This window comes from Meriones unguiculatus, chromosome 10 (assembly GCF_030254825.1).
Source record: "Meriones unguiculatus strain TT.TT164.6M chromosome 10, Bangor_MerUng_6.1, whole genome shotgun sequence".
NCBI lineage: Eukaryota > Metazoa > Chordata > Mammalia > Rodentia > Muridae > Meriones > Meriones unguiculatus.
In genome coordinates, this window is record NC_083358.1 from 99,212,388 (window position 1) to 99,231,808 (window position 19,421).

At 42.2% G+C, this 19,421-nt stretch overlaps 1 protein-coding gene across 1 annotated transcript; it reads left to right on the plus strand.

The window, feature by feature from the left end:
• Positions 1-384: 384 nt before the first annotated feature.
• Positions 385-5,952, plus strand: Cimap3 (ciliary microtubule associated protein 3). Its single transcript, XM_021627534.2, has 6 exons — positions 385-536; positions 633-775; positions 1,733-1,831; positions 2,499-2,629; positions 4,623-4,740; positions 5,719-5,952. The coding sequence occupies exons 1-6, from the start codon at positions 416-418 to the stop codon at positions 5,785-5,787; spliced, it is 681 nt and encodes a 226-aa protein (XP_021483209.2). The 5' UTR covers positions 385-415; the 3' UTR covers positions 5,788-5,952.
• Positions 5,953-19,421: the final 13,469 nt, after the last annotated feature.

Here is a 19,421-nt window from a genome sequence, read left to right on the forward strand (position 1 = left end):
GAACTGTCAGCTCAACTTTACCATCCATCCTCTGCCCCAGCGGCACATCCTCTTCACTTGACAACACATTTCCGAGTTTTTCTGCTTCGCTGGTTCCGGTCGTCCAGACCTAGGGAGGTCTGAACCGCTTGTCCCTAGCTTTAGAGCAGTGCATTTTTCGTGGATGCTTCCAAAGTAATTTGCTGACGGCGCAGCCCTTTCACCTGGTGCCTATTAGGCTCCACCCTCAGGCCAGACACTGAATTACAGGTATCCTTAGAGCTCAAAAGTGAAATGGTGCCCTAGGCATTCTGCTGCGCAGGCGCGTTCAGGGCCTTATGCTCCACCTCTCCGGCGCGCTGCTGTTCCGTTCCCTTGGCAACACTGTACACAGTGCGAACCCTAGCACCCAGCATGATGTGCTTCGACAGAGTAGATGAGGAGAGTAGCAGAGGACTACAAAGCAGACAGCGGGAGAAGGGAAAGGAGAGCAGGAGAGATGAACACGGAGGAGGTACAGCTAGCTCCGCCGCTCCGTGGATTTAAGCCTGTTTTCCGTGAGTTGGCAGCAAGATCCTCCAATACACCTGCCCCCATGCTTCCCTCCGTCTCCACTGATATGCTCACTTGGAGTTTCTCCTCTTGATCTTTAGGGAAGATGGATAATTACTCCTTTGGGACATGTCAACAGAGGAAACTATTTCCTCACTACCATCCTCCAACCTGGCTAGGGAACAAGTATCTCCCTCTTAGGGGATCACCCCACACAGGTCCTGGGAGTTACTCAGGAACAGACGTAAGTATTCACCTCCCCCTAGGTGGGACTTAGTTTCCTGTCTTTGGAAGAATACACAGGTGTTCTGGTAGAACAACTACTCTATGTGTGACTTTTTTAATATTTTATTTTTATTAATTACAGTTTATTCACTTTGTATCCCACCTGTAGCTCTCTCCCTCTTCCCCTCCCAACCCCACCATCCCTCCCTCTTCTTCACCCATGCCCCTCCCCAGTCCATGATAGGGGAGGTCCTCCTCTCCTTCCATCTGATCCTAGTCTACCAGGTCTCATCAGGAGTGACTGCATTGTTTTCCCCTGTGGCCTGGCAAGGCTGTTTCCCCCTGAAGGAGAGGTGATCAAAGAGCAGGCCAATCAGATTATGTCAGAGACAGTCCCTGTTCCCATTACTAGGGAACCCACTTGGACACTGAGCTGCCCTGGGCTACATCTGTGCAAGGGTTTAGGTTACTTCCATGAATGGTCCTTGGTAGGACCATATATGTGTGACTTTTTTGTTCTGGGTCCCAACATGAGAAGGAGCCATGGTTTGCAACCAGCTGTAGAGCTAATGTGCTCTACACCCCACCGGAAGCCTTGTCTTCATATATTTCCCATGTCATCTTCCCTTCTAACACCCCCTTGAACTGATGTCAGTTTTCTTCTGCTTAGTATAGTCCCCTGGCTGACTCTTCCATGAAAGTAAATTCAATTGTTGTAAGCTCTAAAGGTGGAAGTTGTTGGAATTCACATATATTCCATTTATTCATCTACCCAGCCACACCTCTTTGCAAAATTTAATTGTATGGTTTTGACTATAAAAGAATCAAGATGAGGGAGAAAAGAGCAACGTTTTGCAGAGAAGTTTGCACAGGAACATTCTAATTTCACTCTACTTTGAAGGCTGTTGAATTATTATGTTACTGATGTTTTTCTTCTCTCTCCTCCCCTCCTTCCGTCTCTTCCTTCCACCGGAAGTGGAATGGCTTGGCATATAACCTATCTCGAATTCCGACCAGTACGAAAGGCTATGCTATTGGAGCCAGGACAGCTGTGAGGTTTAAGCCAGTCAGCAAGGTAATGTTCCTGGACTGTAAGGTGGTCCTTGTGGCAACATAAAAAGTTGAGGCATTGACACTGAAAGAAGGTGAGAGACCTGAAGTTCACTGAAGAAATAAGCCCAAGACAGGGCTTTAATAACCTAAAGGTAAAATACAGAAGCTATGCTTATATACATCACATTATCTTTTCAGCTAGAGGACAAATTTCAGGTTTTTCATTTTGTATATGTGTGTCTGACTGGATTTTAAGTCTAATTATGAGAAAAAAAAAAACAATTTTTATCTTTCTCCTTTTTCTGATGCAGTTCTGAGCCTAGAATATACAAAGCAAATGTACCTCCACTGAGCTCCTGGCTAAATAAGATTGTGCTCTCTTGGTGGTGTTTTGGACATTAACAGTCAAGGACTAGAGACACTAACTATAAAAATCTCCCAGTGTTGGACTGTACCAACTTACTCTGATTCTTCACCTGTATTAAGTTTATTTGTGAGTGCTATTTATCGTTACATAGCTGAATCGTTCTCCCATATCTAGGTTTTTGCCTACATAGGTCTATTTCTATATCTTTGACACATTGAGCTGTAGCTGATTTATAAACAGGATGAAAGTGATCGTTTTACCTTAAATGATTTGTGATAATATCGATTATATGTTATCAAACTCTATCTTTCTGTGATTACAGGATGTGACACCATACCCAGGAATGTACCAGAAAGATCAAACTTGGAATGAAAAATGCAAACAAAGCTTTGCTCCATTTAATATCTTGGTGCCTCGATTTAGTTATGAAGCAAAGGACATTTCTTATCCTGGGTATGTCTACTGCTTACTATGTGTTTCAAACACAAATAAGAAAAGAATCACATAAAGCAGGAATTATATCAAACTTTCCCAGCTATATCTTTAAAGAATTAGTCTCTAGTTCCCCACATCTCTGGTGCTATATAATTGTAGAATCAGTTATTAATTCAATAGGTATTTACTAATGTATCAGGTGGTTTGTAGCTTCCACAAATTATTCAATATACCCATCAAACAGGGATCCTGATCTCTTGGAGATTACATCTTAGAGCCAAAGAAATAAGAAATAAATGTTCAAGAAAATATCAACAGTAATAAAGATACTAACCATATAATTTATTAGTCAAACTTCTACACTTCTGGGGGGAGGGGGCGAAGTGACAATTCTCTGAGGACGATAACCGTAAGCTAAGACTGCCATGCTCACACTAGAACATGTGGTAAGCTGATGGTGTCCTATGAGTCCTATGCAGACATTAGAACAGGATAGTGGTATGATAAAGTGATGGGCTGGAAGCTACTTTATCTGATGCTATTAAGAAAAACACTCAGCAAATGCCACTTGATCTGAGATCTGAATGAATAGGTTAAGCCAGTTATGTGAAGATGTGAAGACAGAACATCCCAGGCAGAAAGAGTAGCAAGTTCAAAAACTTTAAATTAGGAAGGAACTTGATGAAATAGAAAAGGAAGACATTATTATGGCTAGGGTATAGTGAAAAGGGAGGAAATGTGAACACAGAAGAGGGGCAAGCTAGAGTATCTAGGTCTTATAAGCCAATAGGGTTTAGTAAGCTTTATTCTAGATGGGTATGAACCCACTCAGTGTAAATCAAGTAACTTTTCCAAGTTTGTGTTAAAGATATTTAAGTGTTAATCTTGGCTCTGTACCTACTCTAATAGAGTCTCTAAGAGCATTATGAAAACAGGCAATCCAAAAAATAGTCTTGTTGTCAAGAAAAGGAACTGGAGAAGCAAAACAAGAGGGACCCTAGGGAAGAGTCTTAATCATAATTCAGAAGGGCAAACAGGATAAATATCAAAAGTGGGAGAAGGGAACAGGACAGGAGCCAACCACAGAGGGACTCTGAAAAACTCTACTCAACATGGTATCAAAGTGGACCCTGAGACTCATAGTCGAACTTGGACAGAGTACAGGGAATCTTATGGAAAAACAGGGATATAGAAAGACCTGGAGGGGACAGGAGTTCTACAAGTAGACCAACAGAGCCAAAAATTCTGGGTTCAGGGGGTCCTGCAAAGACTTATGCATCAACCAAGGACTGTGCATGGAGAGACCTAGACCCCCTCTCAGATTTAGCCGATGGGCAGTTCAGTCCATGGGGTTCCCTAGAAAGGAGGGTGGGGGCAGTCTCTGGCATGAACTTAGTTGCCTGTTCTTTGATCACTCCCCCTGGCCAGGTGGCCTCAGTAGGCCACAGAGAAAGAGGATCCAGGCGGTCCTAATGAGACCTGACAGGCTAGGGTCAGATAGTAGGGGAGGAGGACTTCCCCTATCAGTGGACTAGGGGAGGGAAATGGTGGGAAAAGGAGGTAGGGTGGGACCAGGAAGAGATGAGGGAGGGGGCTACAGCAAGGATACAAACTGAATAAATTGTAATAAATAGAAAAGGAACAGTTTCTGCTTGGCTTGTCCCTATATTGTAGCAAAATTGTCTCTGAATATATTCCAACAAGTTCAAATTGTGGGCAGTACTAGTCCATCACTATGGTGGTTCTATTTTATCACTCATCTTTTGGGATCATCTGGCCTTTCAGCTAAGGACACTGAGTTATAGAAACATTTTTAAACTGGAGTCTGTCTTTATCCTACTTGGATGTTGAGGGGGGCTGTCTTTAACACTGGCAACCTAACTAGAAATACAGTAACAGGAAAATGACACTCTCGCTTGCCTGGCATTGAAAGGTTAGTCTTGTTTTCCCAAGGACTGGTGGGATTCATTGTTCAGTCACCAACCATTATATCTGTATTTATTTTTTCTAGCCCTGGCACATACAATCCAGAGAAGAAGCCACCCCCAAAAGTTATTTGGCCAATGAAATTTGGATCTCCAGACTGGTCTCAGGTTCCACATCTAGAGAAAAGAACTCTAAAAGCTGAGGTATTAAGATTGGCCTTTAAACCACTGTTCTGTTGAGTACTGCACTATATATCATTTGTTATTAACCAGAAATCTGTAAGTGAACTTTAGAAAGTTCACGAGCCTCTGAAGTTTGTTTATATATGTGTAAATATATATGCATTAACTCTTTATAGATAATTATGACTGACCAAATACTTTATTTGATCCTTAGATAATGGATTAACTTCCACAAGGGAACATATTCTAAATAACATAGGAAGATACTGAGGATGGTAATTGATTAGGTGGCTGGGCAGTTGCAATCCACATTTATAACTCCTGATGCACTGCTCTTTCTGACATATCACATACAAGTTAGGCCACTGGAGACCTAGACAGTGTTCTGGGAAAAAGCACTACCTGTCTTCAAACAGGAGTGCAGTATTGGCTTCCTGTGTGGTTTTTAGTCCTTTTTCTATGTATCAAATTTTTATCTTTAAAATGAATTTAAGAATACAATTTACCTGGCATTGTTGTAAAGATAAATAACTGAGATAATATGAAAAGCATGAATACAATACATAAGAATATATAGTTAGTTTGGGTTGGCTGTCATCATTTTAGAGTTATGTGTTTTGTTTTGTTTTTTTCCTGAGTCGAATTTAGGATTAAACCTATGACTATTTGTTAAATGCCTATGATATGGATATATGTTTTAGGATCTATGGGTAACATGTAGTAAAACATATAGTCTTTACCTTCAAGATGGTGACCAACTACTCAAAAATTTCCAAGTAACCAGTAACTTCTCACATGATGAACACCAAACTATGATGTGCATGTACTCTGTACATCATTCATCACAGATGCTGAGTCATTACACCTCAGTTACTGTTGGGGTGGGCTCTACCTAGCCAGAGAGTTAAGAGTAAGAAGTTCCATTTCACCCAGTCAGGAAGATCACAAGCAGAGGATATTTGCTGGGATACTGAGTTGGACAATATTCTTTCTTTGCAGCTGTCTACAGACAAGGACTTTAGAAAGCATCGGAACCGCGTGGCCTACCTTAGCCTGTTTTACAAATGAGAAGTAGGGCCTGTCTGTCTCCAAGTGTTCTTCTGACCACAGAATCTCTGGAATTGAGGACAGAACTGCTTCTGTCAACTACTTCTGCGTTCCTGGGTCCTCTTGTCTGCCAATTTAGCGCCCAGGGAGGGACTAGGGTCTCACCCTATACAAACATAAAGACTGGTCCAAAATGTTACAACTCTGTCTCCTTCTTTGTGGTCTTGTGGCCCCTGTTGAATTTCCAACCAGGAAGTTTCATTTTTGAGAAATACTCAGGGATCCTTTAACTACTTACTACCTCCAATTCTCAGGCATCATTCTTAAATGTTCTACCGCTACAAGCCTTGACACTAGGTAGATTTTAGCCTGTGTATACCAAGGGTTTAGATAAGATTTTAGCTCACAAGCATATAAAATATTTAATTTCAGGTTAAAACGTTTATGTTTGGGGAGTACTTCTAAGTGTTATTAGTTCACTGGTATAGAATGGAAATAATCTGGTTCTGTTCTTTCCTAGACTGGCATAAAACTCAAAGAACCCAAAAGTCCCATTACCTGTGACATCACCTGCTTAGTTTGTGTACTGAGTAACTACTTAATGTCAGGCAGAATGACAAGCATTGGGAATATGCTAGGAGCCAAGAACCTAAGCTGAAGTCTTACAAGGTAGCTAGTAAGCTGGGTCTGCTCCTTCATTTAAATGGCCCCTAAACATTTACAAGTGAGCCTTAGGGTATGAAATAAAAATTCACAGAAGCTGGGCACAATGGCACATGCCTTTAATCCCAACAATTGATAGGTAGAGACAGACAACATCCTGAAATATATGCTGAGTTCGAGGACAGCCAGTCCTATGTACAGAGACCTCTCTCAAAAAGTCAGAAAAGTAAAACACAGCAGCCATGTTTGAAGTGTATATCTTTGTATCTGGACACTCTAGCCTGGAAGGGCAAGCCCCTTGTTACCAACATTAAAATAACTCAAGTGTGCTCATTCAATATTGGTACTAAATATGGCCTACCACCCTTTAATGTGGATGAGGATTTTATTTGCATGAATGGCTGTGTAACCCATGCAAGCCTGGTACCCTCAGACCTTCCCCTGCCCCCAAGTCTTGAGGTTTAGAACATTGTAAGCCACCATGTGGGTGCTAGGAATAAAACCTGGGACCCTCTGGAAGAACAGTCAATGCTCTTAACCACTAAACCATCTCTCCCACCCCAAGTGTGCACAGCCCATCTTTTTTTTTTTTTTTTTTTTTTTTTTTTTAGGAAAATTATTTAGGGTCCTCTTATGTCTCTTACTAATTATAAAAAGGAGCAAGTCTGATAGGGCCTGGATACCTTTAAGTGAGACACTTAAAAAGACAGTAGCAAAGCTCTAACCCACAGTCAACTTGAGAGCCACATAGTAACTGTTAGCTATGAAAGGGACGGTTAGAGACAAAAGCTCCTAGCTAAGCAACACCAGAGAGGTCTAAGTCCTGAAAGGCTGAGGTCTCCTGAAAGCCTAGTAGCAAATGATAGAAAAGTCTCTATTGAGAACTAAACTGAATATTAATTATAAAGCTACCAGAGACTAAAAAGCATTTTCAGTTACCCTGCACATAATGTCTATTTTTTTAATTATTTAGTTTAATTTGTAATGCTATGCATTAAGTCCAGTGCTTCACACATGGTTGATAAGTGCTCAGCCACTGAGCAACATGCAAAACCTCTTTGGTCTTTTTTTTTTTTTATGAAGTAAACTTAATGGGTTTATTAAGTACTTAGAAAGTCATATAGGAAAAGACATTACATCATCTAGGCAAACTAAACAAATCCATTTCTATGAGCTTCAAATTCACAAGGGAGGCAAAGATGACAGGTTTATAGCTCTAAGTGTCCAGTGATGACAATGTGAAGGGCTTTGCTGTGTACAGGTTGAGGCCCTTCAGGATTCTCCCTGAATCTGAACTCCAGAATTCTTGATGGACAGAGTGGCTCACTGGTGCTTGCTATGGTTTATAGTTGGAGGACAGGCCCTGAGTATCTCAGATAGTGAGGAAACTCAGTTGGAAGCCAGCTGGTATCCACATCAGTACTTGGCTCACAGATGACCATCACCCCACTTTGTTAAAAAGAACAAAGTTTGGTCTTCTTTTAATCTGATAATTCACAATTTATGCTATCTTGTCCGGAGTGCTTGACTTTATTGAGCTGAGTAAGGAGTAAATATTTATAATCATGTTTGTAAGCAGGACACTAAGGCAGAAGGGTTATAAATTGAGGCCAGCCTGAGCAATAAAGTGAGTCCTTGTTTTGAAAATAACAAAAGAGAGAGAGTGAAAGAAAGAGGAAAAAGGAAAGAGGCCTTCCTGTAAGCTGAAGGATTAGAGGCCTCACTGAAACTGAACCACAGGAAACAGTCAAGAAAGCACACACTAAGCTCTTCTCTTTTGAAGAACAAGCTCTGTAAGAGAAGGTATTAAGTCAGGGAATAGCTGCGGAGAATCAGGTGGAAGGGCTTAAGCACCTCAGCCTGGACATGAGACCTTGCTGTTTGGGAGCAGCTGAGACGTCATGGGAAGTGCTGCTCCTCATGTATGCCAGCCCTGCAATATCACAAGACACCAAGGTGGAATACAAGCAAGCTATGTTTATAGCAGCTTTATTCGAAATAGCCAGAACCTGGAAACAACCTAGATGTCCATCAATGGAGGAATGGATACAGAAATTGTGCTCTTACACAATGGAATACTACTCAGCAATTAAATACAAGGAAATCATGAACTTTGCAGGCAAATGGTGGGATCTAGAAAAGATTATCCTGACTGAGATAACCCAGAAGCAGAAAGACGCATATGGTATATACTCACTTATAAGTGGGTACAAGACTTATAAGATAGGATAAACATACTAAAATCTGTACACCTAAAGAAGATAAGAAACAGGTCCCAGGGTAAGATGATCAGTCCTCACAAAGACAAATGGGATGAACATTGGAAGTAGGAGAAAACAAGTAACAGGACAGGAGCCTACCGCAGAGGGCCTCTGAAAGACTCTACCTAGCAGTGGATTAAAGTGGATGCTGAAACTCATAACCAAACCTTCGGCAGAGTGCAGGGAATCATATGAAAGAAAGGGGAGTTAGTATGACCTGGAGAGGACAGGAGCTCCACAAGGACAAAATATATCTGGGCACAGGGGTCTTTTCTGAGACTGTTTCTCCAACCAAGGACAATGTATGGATATAACCTAGAACCCCTGCTCAGATGTAGCCCATGGCAGCTCAATATCCAAGTGGGTTTTTTCCCTAGTAAGGAGAACAGGGACTATTTCTGACATAAATTCAATGGCTGCCTGTTTGACCTCCCCCCACCTCCTGAGGGAGGAGTAGCCTTGCTAGGCCTCAGAGGAGGACATTGCAGCCAGTCCTGAAGATACCTGATAAGCTAGGGTCAGATGGAAAGGGAGGAGGACCTCCCCTATCAGTGGACTTGGATAGGGGCAGGGAGGAGATAAGGAAGGGAGGTTGGGATTGGGAGGGAATGAGGGAAGGGTTACAGCTGGGATACAAAGTAAATAACCTGTGATTAATATAAAAAAAATAAAAATTATTATTATTTTTTTAAAAAAAAAGGACTTAGCACCTCCCCTTCCCTGCGCTCGAGACCCACACCACACCATACAACATGTGAGGGTTACAGAGTCCCAGGGATTCACTCTTCCTCCTCTTCCACAGCACCAAGTCTTTAAACTCAGTTCAACTGACCCCAAATTTATTCCGTAAATACTCTTTTTTTCCATAAATACTCTTTATTTTATTTTATTTTCTATTGTCTAAACCCCACCTTTGCATGTATGGATAATAATGGTTTGCTTTTGTTTGTATATTGCTTAGTTGGGACTTAAGATTGTCCTGCATGTTTTTCTACACATTATTAAGAGTACTGCTATGTCCTCTTTATGCATAGTCATTGGTTGGTGCATCAGTCTCTGCAGGACTCACTGGTCTCAGGCTTATTAGATTTGTTGGTCTCCTTATGGGCATCCTTTCCCGTCCATGTCCTTCTATCTCTGCCTTCATTTATAGGACTCTGTGCTCCCTGCTCAAAGCTTGTCTGTGAGTCTCATCATCTGCTTTGACCCCTGTTGGGTGGAGACTTTCAGAGAGCTCTTTACAGTAGGCTCCCATCCTGTACCCTCCCTTCCACTGCTTCTGGTGTCTATCCTGTTGGCCATTCAGGATGAGATTTAAACATGCTCCCTAGGGTCGTCCTTGTTGTTTAACTTCTTTAGCTTTTAGTATGGCTATCCTGTGATATATGACTAGTATCCACTTATAAGTGAGTGTATACCCTGTGAGTCTTTCTCTTTCTGGGTTACCTCACTCAGGATGATCTTTTCTAGTCCCATCCATTACCTTGCAAATTTCAATATTTCCTTGTCTTTAATAGCTGAGTAGTATTCCATTGTGTAAATGTGCCACAATTTCTGAATCTATTCCTCCATTGAGGGACATCTAGGTTATTTCCAGATTCTAGCTATTACAAATAAAGCTAGAACATACCTAGACCCCTGCTCAGATGTAGCCTAAAGGCAGCTCAGTCTCCATGTGGGTTCCTGAGGAAAGGGAGTAGGGGTTGCCTCTGTCATGAACTCAATTGTCTGCTCTTTGATCACTGGCAATATAGCCTTGCCAGGCCACAGAGAAAGAGGATCCAGGTAGTCCTGATAAGACTTTAAAAGCTATTGGGCAGATAGCAGAGAAGGAGAACTCCCCCTTTCAGTGGACTAGGGGAAGAGGATGGGGAAAGAGGGAGGGAGGGTGTGACTGGGAGAAGTTGAGGGAGGGGGATTCACTCTAGACATATAATGAATAAATTGAAATGAATTAATGGAATAGAATAGAATAGAATACTGCTACAGGGGGTTGGGGAGGACAAAGATGGCTGCACTGATAGCACACTGTGTCTGACCAGCAGGGCATCATTGACTGCACAACGACCAACAGACTGAACTGTGGGCTCCAAAACACCAGTGATTGTTTTCCCCAGGTGAGAGGAAACCCCATGGTATGGGAAACAATTGGGTCCAATCCCAGGGCACCAGCTAAACCCCAGAAGAGTTCCTGGGTTCCCTGAAGATGCTTGGTTGCCAGTGCAGAGTCACACACCTGCGTGCTCTAATCACTTCCCCAAACTGAACTATGAGCCCACAACACCAGAGACTGGGTTTCCCAGTCAAGAGGAAACCCCATGGAACCAATTAGTTCTGACCTCAGGTCACCCAGCCACACCCTTCCTCCCCTGGGAAAAGTTCCCAGGTTCCTGCAGGCACTCTATTGCACACTCTACTCCTAGACTGAACTCTGGACTCCAAAACACCAGACTGGGTCTTCCAGTTGTGAGGAAACCCCATAGAGAGGGAAGCATCAAGTCTTACATCAGGGCACCCAGCTAATTCCCAGAAAATTCCTGGGTTCCAGCAGGCTCAGGGTCTCTAACATCCAGCCACACACCTGTGTGCTGCACTCACTGGCCACTGATTACCTCTTGGATACTGGGGCACAGAGCTCCAACCTCAGATGTACGGGTGCCTGGGAGCTTCAGGATCAGCCCCATAAGCTGCTCCAAAGCACATCCTGTCTCTCTAGTGAAATCGACCAAACCTCTAGGCTCCCTGGTTCTTCAAGAGGGCTGCATGTAGTAAACACAGTACCTGAGAATCTGTAGCTCATTAAACTCAAAGCAAGAAAGCCAGTGGCAGGGCAGCTGTCTCCAGGACTTCCCCTGGTGAGAGGAGTAGCCCCTGCACTCCCAAAGAGCCCAGTTAGTACACAGGATCACACACCTGAGGAGAGCTGCAGCAATTCCCTGAGAAACAGCGACCATGTGGTGACCATACCCAATAAGCTGAGGAGGGCTCCTTCAAGAATATCCATCTTCCTGCCAAGGAGATTTTTGGCTTAGCCTCACCCCCCACCCCAACCCAGGACTCCAACAGGCACCAGAAACTAACAGCCAATGCCTGAGACAGCCAAATGGGTAAATGCCAGCATAAAAACACAATCAAAAAAGCCAAAGCAATATGCTATCTCCAGAACAAAGTTATCCAAGGGCAAGCAGCCCTAGATACCCTAACACATTTTTGTAGCAGATTTATTTGTAATAGCCAGGATATGGAAACAACCCAGATGCCCCTCAATTGAGGGATGGATACAAAAATTGTTGTATACTTATGCAATGGAATACTACTCAGCAACTAAAAAAAAAGGAAATCATGAAATTTGCAGGCAAATGGTAGGAACTAGAAAAGATCATGCTGAGTGAGGTATCCCCAAAACAGAAAGACACACATGGTATATACTTACTTATAAGTGGATATTAGATATACAATATAGGATAAACATACTAAAATCTGTACAAATAAAGAAGCTGAGCAAGAAGGAGGACCCTGGGTAAGATGCTCAATCCTCAGTCATTAAGGCAAATGGGACAGTCATCAGAAGAGTGATAAAACAGGGAACAGGACAGGAGCCTACTACAGAGTGCAGCTGAAAGACTCTACTCCACAGGGTATCAAAGCAGACACTGAGACTCATAGCCAAACTTTGGGCAGAGGGAAAGCAATCTTATGGAAGAAGGAGGAGATGAAAGACCTGGCAGGGGGGGGGGGAAGACTCCAAGATGGCGGCGAGCAGAGCGCACCATTTTGGAGAGGCAGAAGACATGAATCTCCGTAATTGGTGAGTGGAGAGTCAATCAAAGCTAGAATTTGGACTTTTGGGCTTTCTAAAGGAGAGGGGCCACCACAGAAGCGTGGAGTGCTTGTAGATTTAGATAGGGTGTGGACTTCTCCCTCCGGGAAGGAAATAGGGCGCTTCCCTTGTCCGGGCCTCCCTCAGGGAAACCCGCACACAGCACCAGGCAGCTGAGCACAAAACTCACATCCAGGAGATCAAGGCAGCAGAGACAGTGCTCCGGGCCCCTTACAGCAACGGTCTGCTGTAACCACCCGTTGAACACCCGTCCCCTCCTTGGACACACAGCCCACTCAGGGCCCTCCGGACCTGCGGAGCGTCCCCTCCCCCATCCCGCTGACGCGATCCCGCGGCTAGACCACAGCAGGAAGTTCAGCAGAGCTCACGTCCCAAGCGTCCCAAGTGGCCAGAGTGCAATAACCCCAGAAACCTCCTCACAGGAGGAGCACAGGCCCAATCACAGAGCTCCAACCACTGAGCGCTAACCACAGAGACTCAGATCCACAATACAATTCTTCCTGGATACCAAAGCGGCAAAGCTCCAAGATGGGTGGAGGCAGGGAGGCAAGGCTCCAGACCCCGCTGCCGCAGCAGAGAGCAGTAACGACCTGCTGAATGCCACCACTCAGAGGAGAACACACCCGACCTAGAGCCCTCTCGCCCAGCTCTTGAACAGCGGAACACACTCCCCACTACCACCACCACCTGGCTCTGCAGGAGGGCACGCACCACCGAAACTCCACCCCGCCAGAGCGCACGCCCAATACAGTGCTAACCACAGAGACTCAAACCCACAGTACAACCCTTCCCAGATCCCAAGTCTGCAAGTGGCAGCATGGACTACACAGGGCTGCCCAGCCAGTGATTGTATGGCCATCCAACCCCTCAGTGGCAGAAAAACAGCTGAATAGACACCAAAGACCAGCAGACCTGTAAAATCAATACGCGCACGCACATTCTTCAACAGTGCTTGCGATCCCTTAGTGCCTGCAACAATTTCAGTGCCTGCAAAGCACCCCTCTCACACACTGAAGGCCTCTTTATTCACCAACACCATTTCCCTTAGGACACACCCACAAGCACACGCGCAAACACACGCTACCCCGCATTTGCCCTTCTGCTCCTGCGAACTTTCCTTCTACAGGTATAGCTGAATAACCAACGCACACACTGAAACCACTAGACCTCACTAGACCTTCATTTTCCTGAAGAATTCTCCAGATACCAGAGAAAAAGCAGTCTGACCTGCAGAATCCAGGAACAGACATTGAACACGACCGATAACCAAATGGCCAGAGGTCGGCGAAAGAACACAACCAACGCAAATCAAGATATCATGGCTTCACCAGCAACCTCCAAAATTATTGGACACTCCAACTCAGCAGAAACAGAAAAAGAAAATGATTTTAAAGCTATGATTATCCAGTTATTTGAGGCACATAAAGAGGAAACCAACAAATCTCTCAGAGAAATAGTCATAGAGATTCAAACAGTTAAAGAGCATACAAAAAAATTCCTTAAAGATTTGGCCTCCCAAATAGAAACAAAGAAAAACTAAGTGAACGAAGAAGTTCTTAAAGAAACACATGCAATGCAGATAGGTCCACATACATGGAAGCAAGCCAGATCCTCAGCCTTAGCCAAATGTGGACTTGTTCGTGACAGAGAGCACTCACCATTGGGAAGGTGGAAGGCGGAAACCAGCTCCATCTTTAAGGCATAGCATTCCGCAGCTCTCTACAGTTCCCCCTTTTTGTTTTAGATGCATCAGGCAAGAGTAGAGGTCTGATCTCTGATATTAGAAATAAATTGGGACTTTGTACCGATGTTCATTTAGGTGTCATCCACCCAAAGAGCATCAGACCCGTCTGGTACCTTTTTCTCAGAGGCGGGACCTGGGGCATCAACCCGCATGCAACCAGACATGCTCTTCTCTGGGTCCAAAGTGGCTGACCCTGAGAGCAGTGCTTAGCCTCGCATCCTGAGCGTAACATTTTAGCTTTTTATGGTATCCAACCATGCTTGGGGAGACTGTCCTGCTTCAATGGCTGTAAAGGCCTGAATGATGGCTACCCAGAGGCTATTTAAGCTGTGGGCTGGCTTTCCCCAGGGTCCGAGGATTGTTCAAGGTTCCTGAATAAACTACATTGAAAAAAAAAAAAAAAGATGATTATCAACTGAGATGTTAAAAAGACAAAAATCAAATTCTGATTTAACAAAAATAAATAAATAAATAAAGAAAAAAAGAAAAAAAAAAAAAGAAACACATGCAAATATAGCCAAACAATTGGAGGCAGAAGCAGAGGGAAGCAGAGGCACTAAGAGAGGAAACAAACAAAAAAATAGAGACCATCTTGGAGACACAGGAATCCACACTCAAACAGATGAAGGAAATGTTGCAAGACATGAAAACAGAATTAGAATCAATAAAGAAAACACAAACTGAGAAAACCCTGGAACTGAAGAACTTAGAGAAAAGAGAAGGAATCACAAAGGTACGCATCACTAATAGAATACAAGAGATGGAAGAGATAATCTTGGGTGCTGAAGATACACTCACAGAAATTGATACTTCTCTCAAAGCAAAAATAAAATCAGAAAAATCCCAAACACAAAGCATCCAAGAAATCAAGGACACCATGAAAAGGCAAAATATAAGAATAATAGGAGTTGAAGAAGAAGAGTCCAGGTTACAAGGTCCAGAAAATATTTTCAAGAAAATCATAGAAGAAAATTTTCCCAACCTAAAGAAAGAGATGTCCACAAACATACAAGAGGCCTACAGAACACCAAATAGACTAGACCAGAGAAGAAACTCCTCATGCCACATCATAGTCAAAACACTTAATCAAAACAAAGAACAAAGAAAAGATACTAAAAGCAGCAAGGGAAAAAGGCCAAGTAACATATAAAGGCAAACCTATCAGAATCACACCAGACTTCTAATCAGAAACTATGAAAGCCAGAAGGGCCTGGGGAGATATCATGCAGGCCCTAAGGGACCACAGATGACAACCTAGACTACTTTACCCAGCAAAGCTTTCAATCAACATAGATGGAGAAAATAAAATATTCCACGACAAAACTAAATTTAAGCAATATTTGAACAGCAACCCAGCCCTACAGAAGATACTAGAAGGAAAATTCCAATCCAATGAAAACAAATACATGCAAGAAAACATAGGATAAAGATAATTTCCAACAAAAATCAAAAGCAAACAAGCAATGATTCACAGTAACATCGTCAACTCCACAATAATAGGAAATAACATTCAATGGTCATTATTATCTATCAACATCAATGGACTCAACTCTCCAATAAAAAGACACAGACTAACAGAATGGGTGGAGAAACAGGAACCAACATTCTGCTGCATCCAAGAAACACACCTACGAAACAAAGATAAACATTACCTCAGAGTAAAAGGCTGGAAAATAGTTTTTCAAGCAAATGGACCCAAAAAACAAGCAGGAGTGGCTATCCTAATATCTAATAAAATAGATTTTCAACCAAAACTAATCAAAAAAGACAGAGAGGGGCACTACATTTTCATCAAAGGAAAAATTCACCAAGAAGACATCACAATTCTAAACATCTATGCCCCAAATACAAGAGCACCCACATTCATAAATGAAAGATTATTAAAGCTTAAACCACACATTGATTGCAATACCCTAATAGTGGGTGACTTCAACACCCCACTCTCACCAAGGAACAGATCAACTAGACAGAAACCAAATAGGGAAATAAAAGCACTTAGAGTCCCTAAATCAAATGGACCTAATAGACGTCTACAGATCTTTCCACCCAAACTCAAAAGAGTACACCTTCTTTTCAGCACCTCATGGAACCTTCTCCAAAATAGACCATATAGTTGGTCACAAAGCAAGCCTCAACAAATATAAAAAGATTGAGATAATCCCTTGTATTCTATCGGACCACCATGGACTAAAGCTGGACATCAACAACAACGGAAACAACAAAAAGCTGACACGCACATAGAAACTGAACAACTTACTACTCAATGACAGCTGGGTTAAGGAAGAAATAAAGAAATTAAAGACTTCCTAGAATTCAATGAAAGTGAAGGTACAACATACCCAAATTTATGGGACACATTGAAAGCAGTGCTCAGAGGAAAATTTATAGCACTAAGTGCCTGCAAGAAGAAATTTATAATATCATATACAAGTAACTTAATGGCCCAACTGAAAACCCTAGAAAAAAAAGAAGCAGATATACCCAAGAGGAGCAGAAGGCTAGAAATAATCAAACTCAGGGCTGAAATCAATCAATTAGAAACAAATAAAACTATCCAAAGAATCAATGAAACAAAAAGCTGGTTCTTTGAGAAAATCAACAAGATAGACAAACCCTTAGCCAAGCTAACTAAAAAGCAGAGAGAATCTATCCAAATCAACAAAATCAGAAATGAAAATGGGGACATAACTACAGACACTGAAGAAATCCAAACAATCATTAGGTCATACTACAAAAGCCTATACCCCACAAAATTTGAAAATTTAAATGAAATGGACAATTTTCTTGATAGATTCCACATACCAACATTAAGTCAAGATCAGATAGAAAGACTGAATAGCCCTATATCCCACAAGGAAATTGAAGCAGTCATTAACAGTCTCCCCTCCAAAAAAACCCTGGGCCCGATGGTTTCAGCACAGAATTCTACCAGACCTTCAAAGAAGTGCTAATACCAATTCTCCTCAAACTGTTCCACAAAATAGAAACAGAAGGAACATTCCCAAACTCATTCTATGAAGCGACAGTCACCTTGATACCCAAACCACACAAAGACCCAACAAAAAAAGAGAACTTCAGACCTATCTCTCTTATGAATATTGATGCAAAAATACTCAATAAAATACTTGCAAACCGAATACAAGAACACATCAAAGATATCATCCACCATGACCAAGTAGGCTTCATCCCAGTCATGCAAGGGTAGTTCAACAAACGGAAATCCATCAATGTAATCCACCACATAAACAAACTGAAGGAGAAAAACCACATGATCATCTCCCTGGATGCTGAAAAAGCATTTGACAAAGTCCAACACCCATTCATGTTTAAAGTATTGGAGAGATCAGGGATACAAGGCACATATCTAAACATAGTAAAGGCGATATACAGCAAACCTATAGCCAACATCAAAATGAATGGAGAGAAACTTAAAGCAATCCCACTGAAATCAAGGACAAGACAAGGCTGCCCACTCTCTCCATATCTCTTCAATATAGTACTTGAAGTCCTAGCCAGAGCAATAAGACAACTAAAGGAGATCAAGGGGTTACAAATTGGAAAGGAAGAGGTCAAAGTGTCACTATTTGCAGATGATATGATAGTATACATGAGTGACCCCAAATATTCAACCAGAGAACTCCTTCAGCTGATAAACACCTTCAGCAAAGTAGCTGGATACAAAATCAACTCAAAAAAATCAGTAGCCCTCCTGTATACCAAAGACAAAAGGGCCGAGAAAGAAATTAGGGAAACAACACCCTTCACAATAGCCACTAATAACATAAAGTACTTTGGGGTGACACTAACCAAGCAAGTGAAAGGCCTGTTTGAGAAAAACTTCAAGTCTCTGAAGAAAGAAATTGAAGAAGATATCAGAAGATGGAAAGATCTCCCATGCTCATGGATTGGTAGGATTAACATTGTGAAAATGGCCATCCTGCCAAAAACAATCTACAGATTCAATGCAATTCCCATCAAAATACCAACTCAATTCTTTTCAGACCTTGAAAAAAAGATTTTCAGCTTCATATGGAGAAACAAAAAACCTAGAATATCCAAAACAACCCTGTACAACAACAGATCATCTGGAGGTATCTCCATTCCCGATTTCAAGCTGTACTACAGAGCAATAGTAATAAAAACTGCATAGTATTGGCATAGAAACAGAAAGGAGGATCAATGGAACCAAATAGAAGACCCAGAAATAAACCCACAAACCTATGAATACTCAATTTTCGACAAAGCAGCCAAAACCATTCAATGGAAAAAAGATAGCATCTTCAAAAGATGGTGCTGGTCTAATTGGATGTCTACATGCAGAAAAATGAAAATAGATCCACATTTATCACCCTGCACAAAACTAAAGTCTAAGTGGATCAAAGACCTCAACATAAAACCAGATACGCTAAATCTGTTAGAAGAAAAAGTGGGGAACAGCCTAGAACTCATTGGCACAGTAGACAACTTCCTGAACAGAACTCCAATAGCACAGGCTTTAAGAGCAACAATCAATAAATGGGACCTCATGAAACTGAAAAGCTTCTGTAAAGCAAAGGACACCATCATCAAAACAAAACGACTGCCTACAGATTGGGAAAGAATCTTCACCAACCCTTTATCTGACAGAGGACTCATATCCAGTATATATAAAGAACTAAAGAAGCTAAAAAGCAGCAAACCAAGTAATCCAATTAAAAAATGGGGAACAGAGCTAAACAGAGAATTCTCTGTAGAGGAATATAGAATGGCAGAGAAACACTTAAAGAAATGCTCAACCTCATTAACCAACAGGGAAATGCTAATCAAAACGACCCTGAGATTTCACCTTACACCCATCAGAATGGCCAAGATGAAAAACTCAAATGACAACACATGTTGGAGAGGTTGTGGAGAAAGGGGAACCCTCTTCCATTGCTGGTGGGAATGTAAACTGGTACAACCACTTTGGAAGTCAATCTGGCACTTTCTCAGACAATTAGGAATAGTACTTCCTCAAGATCCAGCTATACCACTGCTAGGCATATACCGAAAATTTGCTCAAGTACACAATAAGGACATTTCCTCAACCATGTTTGTAGCAGCTTTATTTGTAATAGCCAGAACCTGGAAACAACCCAGATGTCCATCAACGGAGGAATGGATACAG